General features: G+C 33.3%; 1 protein-coding gene across 1 annotated transcript in view; it reads left to right on the plus strand.

Moving 5' to 3' along the window:
- Positions 1–17785, plus strand: part of PAPLA1 (Phosphatidic Acid Phospholipase A1) — a 316868-nt gene that overhangs the window by 101869 nt on the left and 197214 nt on the right. Inside the window, exon 6 of the mRNA XM_090392296.1 lies at positions 9221–9374. Coding sequence (XP_090248422.1) covers positions 9221–9374 — 154 coding nt within the window. The remainder of the gene's footprint in view (positions 1–9220; positions 9375–17785) is intronic.

The raw sequence follows: 17785 nt of genomic DNA on the forward strand, positions 1-17785 counted from the left end.
ATGATGCACTTAAAACCTCTGTAAAAATTTCATTGATGGTTCATTTCTGCATTACGTCTCTTCTACAGATATTTTTATTTGTGCTGTTCAGCAGAACTGGCATCCATCATGTCCCATTTCTGCTAAACAGTAATATGAATAACAGCTATCCAATATCCTTTTAAACTGTTGACTCACCAAACCTACCTACTCCAATTAATTTTTTTTCAATCTGCTTCAGTTCTGTAGAACAGCTTTACGTGTAAATTATACTTCCAACACTTAAATAAAAAGAATAACACTTTGAGAATACCAGTATTACTTTGACTCCACTGCTCAATTTGCTTATATGTATGTATTTATTTGCTTTTACTTTATCACCTCATGTATGGGAATGGCATTAAATAAAAAAAAATAATAATAATAATAATTGTCACTTTTAACAGACCCTAAAAAACTGATTGACAGCTCTGAAAATCTTTCTTAAGAATTAATGAAGTGTAGAGAATTGTGGGCTAGCCAGAGTGTATTTTTAAATTTTGCATATTGGAAAAAAGAGGTGACATTGATGTAGTGGTTGGTGAGGAGAGTGAATGTGAAGTTTGGACAAGGTAGGAATAATTCAAGAAAAAGATTACTTAACTTTTGTAAATGGTTTTATAGTTTTTTTTTTTTTTTCTTTTCTTTTTTTATTTTAAGACTAAATGGAAATGACTAGGAGATTGTGAATGGTACTGGATCAACTGTATGTTAGTCAAGAAGAAATATAGAACCAGTTAATCATGTTAAACACCTGCAAAGCTCAGTGGAGATGGCATGTGCCTTCCACTGCACTAAATCGCCCAAACAGAGAGAGAGCATGTTGTAAGTTTGATTCTAGTCACCAACTAGAGGGACTTTTCAGCATTTTTTCGACCGGTTCCTTAGTTAGTCTCTCTCTGGCTTGGGAAATCAGTTTTTTTCTCCCAAAAACTTGGGATTTTCATTCTGTAAACTCAAGAAAATCGACCATAGAACCCACACTATTTTCAGACAGTAAATGTAGTGCTAGGATTAGGGACCATGAGATGGCAGCACTTATCAATCACCTCTCTTCATCAGACGGCATGTATAATCAGTGATATTCTTGAGCCAGCTATCTCTGATTGGCTGGCTACTGGTGGCTACTATTGAACTGTCCCCTCAGTCTCCAAAAATTAGATAGGGCTAAAATGGCCTAGCCCACTCACTATAAAAATGCATTAGCTGATAGCTGAGCTTAATCATGTTCCAAATGTATGTTAGCTAAAATAAAGTGACCACTTTCTTGCCACTGCAAAATGTGAAATACAAATACACACATGTATAGAAATTAAGAGGAGATTGAGTATTGGTTCAGAAAAACCTGAAATAGAAAGGATGCAATTAAAAAGAAAGAGATTATGTGTTTAACATGAATAGAACAGAAAGATTGGATAGACAAACTGAAATAAATTATCAGTAGACAGAGTATTAAGATATTGTCTCCTGCAATTTTTTGCAGACAATTCTTTGTTGACAATTCATTGCAGTGAAACTTCTTTGCCAGAAAAATTCTTTGCTAAAAAGTTGAAAAAATATGGTAATGATATGTAAACATGTGTAAAACAGATGCAAAACAAAAAAAAATACTTTATTTCATTTCAGTAAAATTATGGAGACTACAATCATGTTAGGAATAATTACTTTAATTTCCAGACATTTCGAGTTTCATAGTAATATCATTATCTGGAGTATACACAGACTACTGGCCTGACCTCTAGTGGGGAAAAATTACATCAAAGCTATATTCTATTTATAACATCAGAGTACAAATTCATATAGATAGTTTTAATGCAGCAAAAGTGATGGCCTAATCCATAATTTAACATGAGCGTTGTTATATTAGAGTTAAAGATCCTAATTACTTATAGTCCTAATTATAATTAGGACATCTGCCATCCATATTCTTGGGATTTTTAGACCACCATTATTGTTAAGTTTAGGGTGGTTAAGAATTTCACAAGCCTACTTAAATTTACACTCATACCATGTGTTAGTGTGATGTAAACAACAGGTTTCTTTTCAGTCAATTCGATGTAGAGTATTCAGGGCATGATCAGAAAGGCCAAATTTACTATAGTTGTTAAATTTAATTTGCCATGTGTGTCCTGTTTCACCTATATAGGGCAAGTTACAGGTGCAATGAATACAGTATACTCCAGGGTGTGCCAGCAGAGGGAGTGGCTCCTTGGATGAGTTGAATAAGTTCTTTAATTTTGCAGGAGGTTTAAAGGTAGTATTAGGGTTGTATTTCTGCAGTATTCTGTTTTTCTCTGATATCCCTTTAATGTATGGAATGGCTGAATTTTAGTGTAATTTAGTTTATTTTTTATTTTCAAGTGGGGTCTTGTGAAGAATTTTGTTGATAGTAGATTTGCTGTAGTCATTTTTCAGGAAGGTATTGCTGATAATTTTTTATTCATGTTTAAGTGCTTGTTCACTGGAGCAAACTTTCAAAGACTTCCTTTGGCAGTCTTTCCTTTACCATTTACCGTAAGCCTACACATACTGGCCGGCTTGGTTGGCCGAGTGATTAGTGTATCCGTTCTCCAGCCAAAAGGCTGCAAGTTCGAATCCCGCTGTGGGCATGGATGTTTGTGATTGTCTGTGGAAATACTAGTGGTGGTGGTGATGGGCTGTAGATGGTGTTGGTGTAGTTGCAGTTGGCGGATTGTGAGGGATGGAGATAGTGGTAGAGTAGGTGCCCTCCCTCGATGAGTCCTTGGACTCCCTGGAGGTGTCATGTAATAATAATAATAATATATACATGTAAACGCTTACTACTACCCAACACAAAAACTAGATGTCATTAGCACACTAAAAAAAACAGGGCTTTGAAGATTTGCTCTAGTGAACAAGCACTTAAACTGAATTAAAAGTTATCTGCAATACCTTTATGAGAAACAGCTACCACCAAAATACTATCACCAGAATTCTTCACAAGAGTCCACTTAAAAACAAAAACTAAATTACATTAAAACTGTAGCCATTCCATACATTAAAGGTATATCAGATAAATAAAAAGAATACTACAGAAATACAACCGTAATGCCACCTTTAAACCTCCTGCAAAATTAAAGAACTTACTTCCTTTGTTGGCCCACCCTGGAGTATACCATATTCATTGCACTTGTAATTTGTCCTATATAGGTGAAACAGGATACACAATTCCTATACAAAAAAAAAAGGAACATAAACAGCACATTAAATTTAACAACTATTGTAAATCTGCCTTTCTGATCATGCCCAGAATATTCTACATTGAATTAACTGGAAGGGCACCTGTTGTTTACATCACACCAAAATGTGGTATGAGCATAAATTTAAGAAGGCCTGTGAAATTCTTATTTATCACCCTAATCTTAACAATAATGGTTGTCTAAAAATCCCAAGGATTTTTACACAACCATTATTCTAAAAGGATTCTATGGGTAGAATACTTTTGATCTAAAAATTAATTATAATTAGGACTGTAAGCAGAACCGGCACTAGGGTCTTTGCCGCTCGCATGCAATGTCTATCTAAGTGCCCCTGTAACAATCCAGACATGTGTGGTTCTTTTACGATAATAAAAATTTAAATTATTTGAAATTTCTTAAATAAATTTTGACAGAACAGCCACACGTTGGTTCACTAAATGTAACGAACCAGGAGTGTTGACTAGGCAGGATAATTGTTGAAAACCCGAATATTAATTAGGGTTTTCAACAATTTCTCACCGACCTGAATCGCTAACAAAATTAAAATGAATTTTAATTGAAGTTAACATTTATTTGAACTAAAGTTTAAAAAATTCTTGCATTTTACAAGTTACTAAATTCTTAGTAACTTGTAAAAAATTTTTGATACTTTTTATAAGGGGAGCTAACTTTTACGAAAATAAAAGAAACTCAAGATAGATGAGAAAATAAGAAAAAGAATTCAGAAATAATTAGAACATTTAATATAAGTATTCAAAAAATAACGTCTATACAGAATAACAGAAAATAAATTAAATTACATAAATGTACTTGAAATTTTTTAAATTAAAATTTTAGGATTTTTGATTTCATATTCACAAAATTAGAAATAATGGTCTTAACGTCTAATTCCGCACATATATCATTTTCAATAGCTATTAACGCCAAACTAACAAGCTTGTTTTGTGACATGCTTGTTCTTAAGTAGGTTTTAATCAATTTCAACTTGGAAAAGGAATGTTCATCACTCGCTACATTAACAGGTAAGGTTATTAGTATTCTTAAAGCAATTGAAAAGTTAGGGAAAGATAAATTATTGGACACAATAAAATTAAGAATATCGAAAGAGTTTTGAACATTTAAATTATCTTTCTGAAAAATATCCCGGAAAGCACATAACTTGTTATATAGTTCTATTGCATTTACGTCTTTATTGTCGCAGTCCTTCAAGAGAATCTCTAAATCGTCACAATTTTTTCGTAAATCTTCGTTATTAATTTGTAGTAATCTATACAAGAAATTTAAATTATCATAATATGTTTTTAGTTGTCTATTAACGAACACATTACAACGTCCAGAAGTCTATAAAACACATTCAGTCTAAATTTATCTTCTGGCGATTGTGGCGTTTCCTCATGATGCTCGTAGTCAAATTGTCGTGTCTTCTTTCGGCATCGAACTTCCGTACCTGTTTTAAATTCTTGTTCTCCATCCACCTTTTCACTCAGTTCTTTTGTCATTTTTAGAACTTCTTTAAAATTTGTATCTGATTGATACGCTTGTAAGAATATTTTTAAGTTTTCGATAGATTCTAAAGCAAGTGTAATGTTTCATATTTTTGTCTTGAAGCATTTTACTCACAGGGTTTATTCTGTTAAGTTGATTGTATTCTTGGCATGATTTACATGCCAAGTTATAAGAGAGCAAATAAATTTATAGTCCTTTATTTTAGCACGTAATGTTTGTACTTCATGCTGAGTTTCTTTATTAAAATTTTCATTATTTAAAATTTCAAAAAGTGCATCGTAAATTTCTCTTAACTGATATCGTAGAGGGCGGATTGCATTAATTTTACTTTCCCATCATGTTTCTGATGGCTGTTTCAATGTTAAATTTTTTACGAACTTTAAAAGGATTGCCCAACGTTTGTAAGAGAATGAAAAGAAATTGTATATTTCTTGAATAATTGCAAAGAAACTAATTGTATCTGCATTCACTTTGGCTGCATCGTTAATGATTAAATTTAGAGTATGAATAGCACATGGCACGTAAAAAGCTCTATGATTTTTGTTCAAAAGCAAATTTTGGAGTCCATAGTTTTTTTCCCTTTCATATTTGCCTCATTGTCATACCCTCGACCTTGCATGTCTTCAATGGGAATGTTCCATTTTTCCAGTTGTTCCATTATTGTTGCACATAAACCATGTCCTGTGGAATTTGATATATCTGTAAAACTTAAAAAGTTTTCCCTGATCTTGGCAGTTCCATTGTCACAGGAAACAAAGCGAATAATAATGGTCATTTGTCCTGTTTTACTTGCATCAGGTGTGCAGTCTAAAATTATGAAATAATATTTAGATTTTTGAATTGATAATAAAATCGTATCCCTGTTTGCGTTACTTTAAGTTTCCAATATTTCATTTTGACTGTCTTTATACAAATAGTGTACTCTATTGTTTCGTTGTAGGGCCCTTTCAACATGATTTTCCATAATGGGATCAAACTTTGCAAATTCGACTAATTTTAAAAAATTGCGGTTATTCCTTTCATATAATTTATCAGATGATCTGTGAAAAGCTAAATTTTGGCTACCAGAGAATTTTATAATTTCAATCAAGCATTCTAAAACATTCGTCCAATGTTTCTTTTCCATTTCATACATGCTTTGAGTCTGGCAATCAATAGTAGTTTTGCTTATTAAATTTTTATCAAGTTCATTCCATTTTAAGAAATTTTTCATATGAGTTAAACTAGTCTCATGTCTATGCAAAGTTGTACTTACATTTCTCCAATTGTTATAACCTTCTACAAGACTACTTGATTCAGTAGGTGCTAAAAGTTTGCAACAAAAGCAAAAAACAGAATTTAAAGTTTCGGAATAAATAAGCCATGTTCTTGGCACGAGCTCCCCGTTTTCCATTTTTCTATTATAATGTAGCCAAACTTACGACCATATGTATCTCTGTGATATAGTATTATTTTCTTTTGAACAGGCCCCATTTCATTTAAAACAACTCGTAATTTTTTATCAATATTTCCCCATTCACCTTAATCTTCTAAATTTACAGAGACTAACAATGTGTGTTTCATGGTCAACTACAACTAAATCTTTTCTTAACTGTTTTTCACTTAAATTATGCATCTTGTTATCTTGTTCAATAGTTGCAATAGTACTTTTATGCAAACTGGATGATGTACACGATTCTTTAACTCTGATTTCTGATGTATCGAGTTGGTTAGCATCTGCATCAGAATATTTTAATATTTTAACAAATTTATAAAGAGCCCCAGTTTGTTTCTTAATATCTGCTTCTTTCGCAGCATGATGCTTACAATTTTGTGCAGCAGATAACTTTTTTTTAATTTTTGATTCCATTTCTATTTTATACCTGCAAGAAATGATTACACAATACAGAGAAGAAATAATAGTCCGCACTGCACTACTGTCAGTAGCCTACTGAGATGCGTACCATATGACTGGTTAACTAGCAACAAATGTTTTGTATGAAAATTCGTTTCTGCACATAAAAACCGTTCACTGTTTCACTTTAGATAGATTGCAGTAGACAAAACATTCTCTAGGCAAGCATTTAGTCTGCTCTCGCTGCAAAATTGTGAACAGCCGGCTGATAAAAATTGTATATTGCAGAATATACAATTTTATTAAATTTTTATTCGGTGTATCCAGCCTTATTTATTTTAATATTGATCATTCTAAGAATTTTTTGTTTTTATGATAAAAATTTTGTTTCTTACAAATGAACTTATGAACTGTGCCCCGGAGGTGGTGCCCGATTCGTAGCACCGCCCGCATGCACAGCATGCCCGCTTTCGCTGGCCCTGACTCTAAGCAATCTAGGATCATAACTCTAATATAACACCACTCTTGTTAAATTATGGATTAGGCTACCACTTTTGCTATTTTAAAACTGTCTATATGAATTTGTCATCTGATGATGTTATAAATAGAATATAACTTTGGTGTAGTTTTTTCACTAGAAGTCAGGTCAGTAGAATAATGGTTGATCAAATCATTAACACACATGAAAAGAAAAAAAATCAGACTTGTGAATTCAGCCTAGGGCCTGCAAGGTGGAGTACAAAATGGAATTTTGAAAGAGCACTTGAACACCTAAAGTAGTTGTCTGTCATCTTGAAAAATGTGTTCATCTGAAAATGCAATTGAGAAATAAAAAAGCACACACCTTGAGTGTTAAAAAAAAAAAAATCAGAAATTAACAATTCTAAAATCAGCTGTGATTAATTTTAAAAGTTCCAATGTTGTAGAAATTTTGTCGATCTGCTCAATAAAAAATGGCCACCATAATTAACAGGATGCCAGGGAAAAAAAAATCTCCCACCTAAAAGGAGAGAAGAACCAAATAACTCACTTCCATCAAAATATAAAATTATGTAGCTTCAGTTTAATTTCACATAGAATGATCCCATTGTGAAATACTGTAGATTAAAAAAAAGTTTACTATGGATTTTTTTATTGTAATTAATTCAGTTTTTAGTTATTTATCTTTCAGTAGTTGCTCATTTCTGTCACTTTCTTGGAATGGTTTAAATTTTTTTTTTTTTTTTTTAATTCGAAATTTAATGTTGCTGTGTGATGATTAATGAGCACTCTGAATGAGTTTACTTTGAGGCAGTTCACCTCTTACTGGTGCTGGCATTTTAAGATTCGAGCAGTAGTATTCTTATCAGAAGGCACTGTTTTGATGAAAGTAAGGATACAACAAAAAGTTTTCTTCTTCATTTTCAACAGGCTGGTCTAGGCTTGAAGGGATGAAAATAACAATGTACTTTAGCGTGCTTAACAAAGATGAATTTAAATGCAAAACTTCATCAATATTTACTAAAATAAAGAGCTATAAAGCTTCACTTTGGCGATGCAAAATTATATATAAATTAGATGGATATTAAATCCAACATTATTTCAAAGCTGAATACAGAAACTATAAAAGTTTCATTCTGGATATAGTTTGAAACTATAAAGGTTTTGGCGAAGTTTGACCAGAGAGCTTAACGGGAATACATTCACCACCATACCACGAGTTGCCCCAACCAAACGATAGAAAACACAATCGCTAGTAAGCATCTGTATATTCGCCTCCTATTGTTTGTTTGAAACCTTAGTGAAATCTTATCAAACAAACAATAGGAGGTGAATATACGGACACTTACTAGTGATTTGCTTCCTATCATTTGGCTGGGGCAACTCATAGTATTATTATTATTATTCATGACACCTCCAAGGAGTCTGAAGACTCATTGCGGGAGGACACCTATTGTACAACTCTCCGTCTCCACTACTACACAGAACCTCTACTACCAATCACCTACATCAACGCCATCTACTGCCCACCACCACCACCACCGCTGGTATTTTTTGTCTGTAAATTGCATGTGTTCTGAAGGGCCAATTTGTCTGTGTGATTTGTCGGGATGAAAACCCGAGTTTCCTGGAGAAAAAACCTTGCTGCCTCTGAATCGGCTAACTCACCTTTAAATGAAAAAGTCCATATAAAGATTCCTCCTGTCATGACGGGAATCGAACTTAGGCCTTTTCTAATTGAAGGGCGCAACATACAGTCGTACCGCCATGTACACTCGCCACCATACTACGGTACGTAGTATGGTGACAAGTGTATTCCCGTTAAGCTCTCTGGTCAAACTTTGCTGAAACTTTTATAGTTTCTAACTATATTCAGCACAAAACTTTTATAGTTTCTGTATTCGGCTTAGCTTAGAAATAATGTTGGATTTAATATCCACCTAATTTATATAACTTCATCAACATGTTTTGTTACTTGAGCAGTGTTGAAATTAATCGTGAACTGTAGTGAACTAATATTATAAAATAATGTGCTTTTTATTTATTTATTTTTAATTAATAGTGTATGTACTTTTTTCACTGATTTGTGAAAAAAAAACAAAAAAAAAAACAAAATTGCATTGATATATTACATGTAATTTTATTTGATTACTATATGCAGGAAGGACAAGTAAAGCCGTGGAAAATGAAAAGAGGAGTAGATGATTTTATAAAAATTGAGGCAGGAGAATCGTTTCAAATAGATCACCTAGTCTTTGTAGTTCATGGAGTTGGAAAATCCTGTGACTTAAGATTTCGATCATTGTTACAATGTGGTATATAATATATCTAATGAGTTTGTCTCTCTTTTTTGCTTATTGATGTTTTCATATAAAGTCATGATTCGTTTATATTTTTAAATTAAAAGAAATAGAGTAAATTTAATAGTGCATTTAATATTCTATTGATTTTTAATCAAATAATTGAAAATTAAAAGAATATTAAATGAATTTTAATTAATGATGTAATCTTTCCATAAAGTTTTCTCGTGCATATCTGTTTGCTCATTCCCATTATCCTGTAAAGTTAGAAAAGGAGACTGGGAAAATGTTTTTATATGTATCACACGCCCTAAGTTACTATAGGTTGTAAACGTATAGTAACATAGTATAGGTTGTAATTTGGAATCTCTGCTCTAGAAGCAAAATGCAGAACTTTTTTTAAGTCATTTCAGCTTTTAAGGCTCCTGCTAGGTCCGATAATTTTATGAACGGTGCAATAAACAAGATTCAGGCAAACACAAATTTAAAATCAATAAAACAAAACATTTAATTCAGGGTCATATAATATACACTTAAGCTCAACTCTGACAAGAAAATAATACAAATATCTTAGCATACAGGTCACAACATCTTATAGATTCAATCTATGATCACTCTGCTGTCAAACTTACAGCTTTCACAACATTGAATTAACTTCTAATAGAGTTCAATATTACAAAATCTCTTAATAACAATTTTTACTATTATCACACAGTCAGCAAAGTCTCAAAACATTAATGGTGGCAACAACTGCTTCACAAGTATTCACTTTCATATTTCTTACTCCAGCTGATTTCAGCAAAAAACGAGGAATTGCACATATATTTCTGCACTGAAGTAACACATAAATGGACAGTTCTTACAGGGTAAATCCTTTGCTCATCAATTTCACTATGGGCACACTTAATAACTGTATTTATTTCACACCCTATGGCAGCACTAATTAGAATAAATCTACTCAATGATAACTGAACTTTAAATGGTTGCATTTTACATGTATGGACGTATATGGATAAAGGAAAATGCTCATTCCTTCCTTAACACTATTTGATTAATTTAGCGCTCTGTTAAAGTTCCATGAAACTAATGGAACATGCAGTAATTTTTAACCTCTAGAATTATTCTCAATTGCCTAATACTTTCCTGGTAATTTAATAGCTTAATTACAGCACTAAGGTTCTAGTTACTGCAATCCTTTGCATTCCTTTTCTACTACTCCGTATTTTCCTCGTCTGCCTGTGCTATACTAAAATGCTCTCCTATCCCTGAATGGTCCATCCTGATAAAGAAAAGGGCCCCGGTTTTCTCTGCTCTTAGCTTATATACCTCCCTTCTATTTTCCCACCAAAATGTTTCTCGTGCTCTTGTTTATGTCAAATTCCTTCTCTCAGTTCAATACAATATCTTGCTATTCACGCACGCAGCAGCTATTTCTCGCCCGTCTCCATAGTAACAAACAAAATAAAATAAAAACAGAAGTATCGCATAACATTATACCTTTACACACTGGTAATAATAAATAAAAACTAAAATATTATAATTCACATAACGTATTTTAAGCTTATATATACAGTTTCTCATAATGTTAAATCAGAAATAAACAAAATAAACAGAGTGATATTTCAATACAGAGTTCTGTTATTGTCAACACATATTTTAGATTAATTAATAAAACTTAATAAATAAACTCAAGGCAATTGCATGAATAATAATTTATAAGAAGAGATTTTCATCAAATAATATTTACAAGTATAGCCTTTGGAATGGTGGATTATGTTGGATTCTGAAAGGAATATTAATAATCTAAATTTCTCTTCATTCAGAATCCAACAGCTGCACTGCATAGTTCAGAATGTCTGCACAGAGGGACAAATTCCGGACGATTGGAGTAGAGCTTTCATAGTACCCATATATAAAAAGAGAAATAAAACTGAATGTGAGAATTACAGAGGTATATCTGTACCGAGTGTTCCTGGTAAGATATATGCAAGTATACTTGAGAAACAGTTGAGAAGAATTGTGGAAGAAAAGTTTGGTGAAGAACAAGCTGGATTCAGGTCAAATAGAGGCTGTCAAGATCAGATCTTCACTTTACAACAAATAGTGGAGAAATAATGGGAATATAACAAAGATCTGTATTTAAGTTTTGTTGATTTGCAAAAGGCATATGACAAGGTGCCAAGAGAGAAGCTATTCAATACGCTACAGTTATATGGTGTCAATGGGGCATTATATCAAGCAATACTTAGTCTTTATTTGAGTTGTAAGTCAGCAGTTAGAATTGAAGGAAGTACAGGAAGATGGTTTAATGTTAAATCTGGTGTGAGACAAGGATGTATGTTATCCCCTCTGTTATTCATTATCTATATGGATCACATTATGAAGGAAAGTGGTATTAAACATGATATCAAAATTGGAGATGTTAATGTCAGCTCTTTGCTTTATGCAGACGATGTTATACTTCTACATAAATCTGCTACAAGTCTGCAAGATTCTCTGACTAAATTGAATAAATGTTGTAATAGATATGGTATGAAGGTCAGCAATAAAAAGGCAAAGACAATGAAAATAGGCAGAATCATTGAAAATGTCAACTGTGTTGTGAATGGAGAACCTGTGGAACAAGTAAAACATTTCACCTACTTAGGCACGATTTTTAGTGAAGATGGTAAATTAAATATGGAAATGGACAACAGAATCAACAAAGCTGGTATGGTAGGAAGTCAATGGAATAAATTCATATTGAATAAGAGAGAAATTAGTCGGAACACTAAATTAGCTGTATACAAGACAGTGTTCAAACCGGTTTTAACTTATGGATCTGAGATCTGGGTCAGAAGTAAAACACTTGAGACCACAGATATGAGAGTCCTGAGAAAGATTTAGAGGCATGAACAGATGGCATCAATGGCAATATCATATTAAAAACGAGGATATTAGGAAAGAACTTGACATTGTCAGCATCCAGGAATGCGTTAGCAGAGCTAATCTCAGGTGGTATGGTCACTTAAACAGAATGGGCGAGGAAAGATTAGCAAAACAAGTGTTCTCTGCTAAGTTGGCAGGAAAATAGGAGGATTGATACGGTACAAAGTACCTTAGACGATAGAAATATAAGATCTGATAATGTTGGAGTCTTGACAAGTAACAGACTGATTTATTTGGAGGAAAATTGTAGATAGGAAGTTAGTAATGATGTAAATTTTTCATGTAGTACTATCATATCCTGTACACCTCCTCTTGAGGGTACATGGCAGGAATTTGATGATGATGAGATCTTTACCATCAAGTACTGTCTTATTCTCACATCAGTTCTGTTTAAAAGAATGAACTGTATAGGAAGTGGCATTAAAACCTCTTGACAAACTTCTAATATCCTCTGTTAAGACATGTATTGGATTATTGCCACCTTTTGCAGTCCAACCCCAAACTCATAGGACAGTTTTTTCCACACCTCATTCATTTTCTCTGCTGTTGTACTTTTGCAGCTGTCTCCTTTTTTTTATTGTATATCCTGAATATATTCTGCAGGTCTTGAAATCCAGTGTTAACACTATTTTCTCTCTCATACTTCTTCCTTCCATGATACTTGTGTATTTATTAGATTCAAGAACTTTTTTTGTGTGTGGAATTACCATAAAAAAAAATAATAATAATAAAAATTAAAACGTATCTGTGAAATTTGTCTATCATTACAAATAATCAGACATTCAGTGTTATTATATTTTTTGTGATTACAAAACTATGCCATTATCATATTACTGTAGATGCTCAATTTCTTATTTATGGGGAAGGAAGAATGGCTTGTAGTGCCAAGTTTATTATAGTGAATGCATGAGTGAATAAAGTATCTTGCCTCCTGTGATTTGTTCTTGAGAATGAACAGTTCAAATTGCAATGAGTATGAATAACTGCTACTCTCCCTTTCTATTATTAATAATTAAGTATGGATTCACTTGTTTTCAGACATGAAACTGAAGATATCCTAAGTCAGTGCCTTAAACATTTCTGTTAATATAATAATTTACAGGTGCTTAAAAATTACTACAGGATATTTTAAAATATATACAGGGTGTGTCAAAAGTTTGTATACAACTTTGCAGGAGAACAGAGACTAACTCAGAAGATGTACAAAAGGTGAGTGAGTGTCATAATGTAATGAAACACATAAATTTTTGGTCACGTAACTTTACTACCAAATGACAACACTAGATGGCATGATATGTCACACCATTTGAAAATGGTGACTTTCAATGGTGCAGAGTGAGCATGTTGTGTGCTTTGGTTTGAGAAAATGAAGTCTGCAACATCAGTTCAGAGGAATTTCCACACTCAATATGGCAAAGAATCTCCTAGCAGCTGCACAATCTACACATGGCACAAGAATTTTGTGTAAACATACTGTTCTCTGCATCATCCAAGATCAACGGGAAGGTCATATACTCTCAATGCTGTTGTGGAAGAAGTTCAGGAAAGCCCTGGAAAGTCAACTAGATGGGTGTCTCATCAAATTGGAATTCCACACGTGACTGTGTCATGTTTGACAACAGCATCTACATTTAAGGCCCTTACAAATTTACCCTCATACAACATTTGAAGAAAGATGATAAAAAGATATGCCTGGATTTCTGTACAGAAATGATCATTAAGATAGAACAAAATAGGACTTTTTGGACACAATCATTTTCAGCGATGAGTGCACTTTTCACATAAGTGGGCAAGTAAACAGAATTGCAGAATTTGGGGAAGTGAAAATCCACATGCCATCGTAGAACATGTTTGCGGCACCCAAAGGCTAACGATTTTTGCACCATAAGCAAGAAGAAAGTGCATGGCCCATTCAGTTTTATTTTATTTTTTATTTTTTAAAGTCTACCGTTATTAGTGGTGTCTATCTAGATATGCTACATGGGTACCTAATACCACAATTAGACAACAGTGACCACAACAGATGCTTACATTTCCAGCATGACAGAGCACCTCCTCATTACCTGACACATGTAAGGTTGCACTTTGACACCCGTTTTCCAGGCAGATGGATTTGTAGAAGGGCACCTGTAGCATGGCCTTGCGTTCTCCGACTTTACACCATTAGATTTTTTCTTGTAGCAAAAGATTGAATGTTTGTACCACCACTATCAGCCAATTTGGATGTGTTGATTTCAAGAATTATTGCTGCCATTGCTGAAGTTATGCCAGATATGCTCTGCCACATGTGGCAAGAAATTGATTACAGATGGAATGTCTGCAGAATTACTGGAGGCAGTCATATTGAACTTTAATTTGCACAGAAATGAAATTGTTCATCTATCGCTATTTATCTTCTGTTGTCATTCAAAGTTTCATACTCCCTTTTGAAACACCTTGTATATCATCATAACACTGTTTTGATCTCATTTTTTGTCTTATAGCTTCTTTTGAGGGTTTTTTTAACTAAACTTATTATTTTAATTTAATTTTAACTAATTTAGACTTTATGCAATCATTAGAAAGACCATTTAATTGTCAAGACTGTTGAGGAAAGACAATAGAATAATTATTTAAATTAAGGGGATATTAAATCCCACATAGTTTTAAAACCGAATAAGAAACCCAAAGATTTTGGAATCAGAGTGTTTCTTGCCGAATATAGTAAACTATAAAGTATCGGCGACCACTGGCGTGAGCAAATGCAAGTGACCCTAGCACTTAATGCAATACCGGAAGACTCGCAGCAAAGTCGGTAAATTCTGATCGCTATTCTTAGGTATTTTCCATAATGTAAAAACACATTTCCTAGGAAATGTATGCTGTTATTACATTATGGTAGGGAAGTCACTACCCAGACTGGTTTCAGCCTTTTTTGAGGCTTCATCAGTGAGTAGCTAGACCTAATACCAAAGTGTATAGCGAAAAGAACTTATATACTCTGCGATACGAGTTTCCAAATAACAGCATACATTTCCTAGGAAATGTGTTTTTACATTATGGAAAATATCTAAGAATAGCGATCAGAATTTACCGACTTTGCTGCGAGTCTTCCGGTATTGCACTACGTGCTAGGGTCACTTGCATTTGCTCACGCCAGTGGTCGCCGATACTTTATAGTTTACTATATTCGTCAAGAAAGTCTCTGATTCCAAAATCTTTGAGTTTCTTATTCGGTTTTAAAACTATGTGGGATTTAATATCCCTTTAATTTAAATAATGTTTTCATTGCCGAAATGAAGCTTATTAGCTCTTTATACTTAAGTAACAATAGAATAAAATATTACACAAAAATATGATTGATAAATGAAAGGAAAGAGTTAAAAACAGACCATACATGAAAGTAAAGCTATCCCTACTTCTTAGGTTGATATGTGAGCTCGTCACATTCATTGTTTGGATATGTGATATTTACTTATTCTTTTAAAATTGAAATGAATTGTGAAATGCACTTTCATATCTCTCTTTCTCTCCTTTTTGTTTTAATATTTCTTTTATATATGTACCAGTTGCCAAGAAATATACTTGATTTCATCATTGGTTGATTTTCATTTCTCTCTTTTCCCCTCTTTGTTTTATATTAACTAGAACGGAAATTCCAAGAAAAGGTTATTGGAGACAAAAGAAAAATAAATAAATAATAAAATAAAATAAAATTGTCTAAAAATATCTGACACTGTGAAATGATATGTAGAATCCAGTTTGTAAGACCATAATTTACAGTGTCTTCAAATAAGTTTTTTTTTCAGCCTTTCTTTTTATTCTAGTTCAAAGAACAGGAATATAAGATATTTTTTAAGAAGTTAGAGAAAATCCTTTTCTTTCCAAGAAAGGATCATCTCAAGAAGAAATGAATAATAATAATAATTATTATTATTATATGACACCTCGAAGGAGTATAAAGACTCAGTGATTCTTTGGACTCCTTACTGCAGCATTTTCTAAACCACATCTAAAATCAAATTAAGTAGATTAACTCATGAAAAAAATTAATTTCATTGATATTTAACTTAGGCTGTATATGATTCATATCCATGAACACTCAACTGTGTATGTAGAGGGATTACAATTTAATTTAACAATTTACATAAATTGTTAAATACATAATAAATATATAAATAAATACATCAATAGTATTTATTTAAATGGTTTCAGGGCAGTTCGTCCAATTATTTTCATCCAGTCAAAATCTCATCCATTCCCTCAATTTCGTCCATCACTTTTCTCGTCCAGTAGGACATTTCGTCCAATCTTATTCGTCCAATTCTTCATATTAGTCCAAGGAGTTATAAGTAACTTGTGATCATTAATAATAGTCAGTTGACGTCACAATTTTTAAAAATTTATCCTTAAAATTTGGCAGTGCTGAATATGGTGGAAATTGTGATGAGTGACAGGGATAAACCACTGCTTTATCTACAAAATTATTGTTATCATTTTCACTCTTATAACAAGAATAAGACCAGACGGTATTGGCAATGCGAGGTTCGTGAGAGTTGCAATGCTAGGTGCATCACAAATGCCAGTTTAGGCAACATCCTGGTGTACAAAGATGATCACCAACATGAATCAGGCATGGACGGAGAGGTTAGGAAAGTTAAAAATAATCTAAAGAGAAGAGCGCAAGACAATATGCATGGTCCACCCTCACATGTTATGCGTATGGTTATAGGACAAGTTCAGCAAGATGAAGTATTACTTATGTTGCCAGAGAGGAATAGTTTATGGAGGTAAGTCAATAGATGGCAGAACACTGCAAGGCCTCATACTCTCACAAATTTGGTTGGCGTTGAGATACCGGAAGAATATCAAGTAACGTTACATCATGACAGATTTCTTTTTTATGATTCTGGTATATAGGACAAGGATCGTCTTCTTGTTTTTGCCACAACGGAGAACCTAAGATTACTTGGAGTGAGTGACATTATCTTCTCTGATGGCACATTTAAAACTGCACCCTCACAATTTGCTCAGTTGTTTACTATGCGTGGAATATTTTGAGAGCATGTCATGCCTCTGGTGTATGCTCTAACTCCTGCAAAAACTGAGACTACATATCGGTCAATATACCAGCATGTTGTCAACACCGCAAAACAAGCAGGAATCATTGTGAATCCACATACTATTATGATGGATTTCGAGCTGGTGAATATGAATGCTGCACAGGAGATATTTCCTAATGCGAATATAAAGTGTTGTCTATTTCACTTTTCTTAGGTCCTTTGGCTACATATGGCAGCTTTGGGTCTGTCACAGCAGTATAAAGTTGCAGGACGCCCTATACGTGAAGAAACATTAATGCTGTTCGGCTTACTATTTGTGCTGATCGACGACGTACTTGAGGTATTTGACTACATTGCAGGGAGTGTTTCAGAAGACCTAGAAGGAATGATAGAGTATGTTGAACGTGTTTACATCAGAGGGTGTGGAGGGCATGTGGAGGGGGGGGGTGCAGAAAA

This window comes from Typopeltis vanoorti, chromosome 5 (assembly GCF_054136105.1).
Source record: "Typopeltis vanoorti isolate ZY-2024b chromosome 5, IOZ_Tvanoo_1.0, whole genome shotgun sequence".
NCBI classification, from domain to species: domain Eukaryota; kingdom Metazoa; phylum Arthropoda; class Arachnida; order Uropygi; family Thelyphonidae; genus Typopeltis; species Typopeltis vanoorti.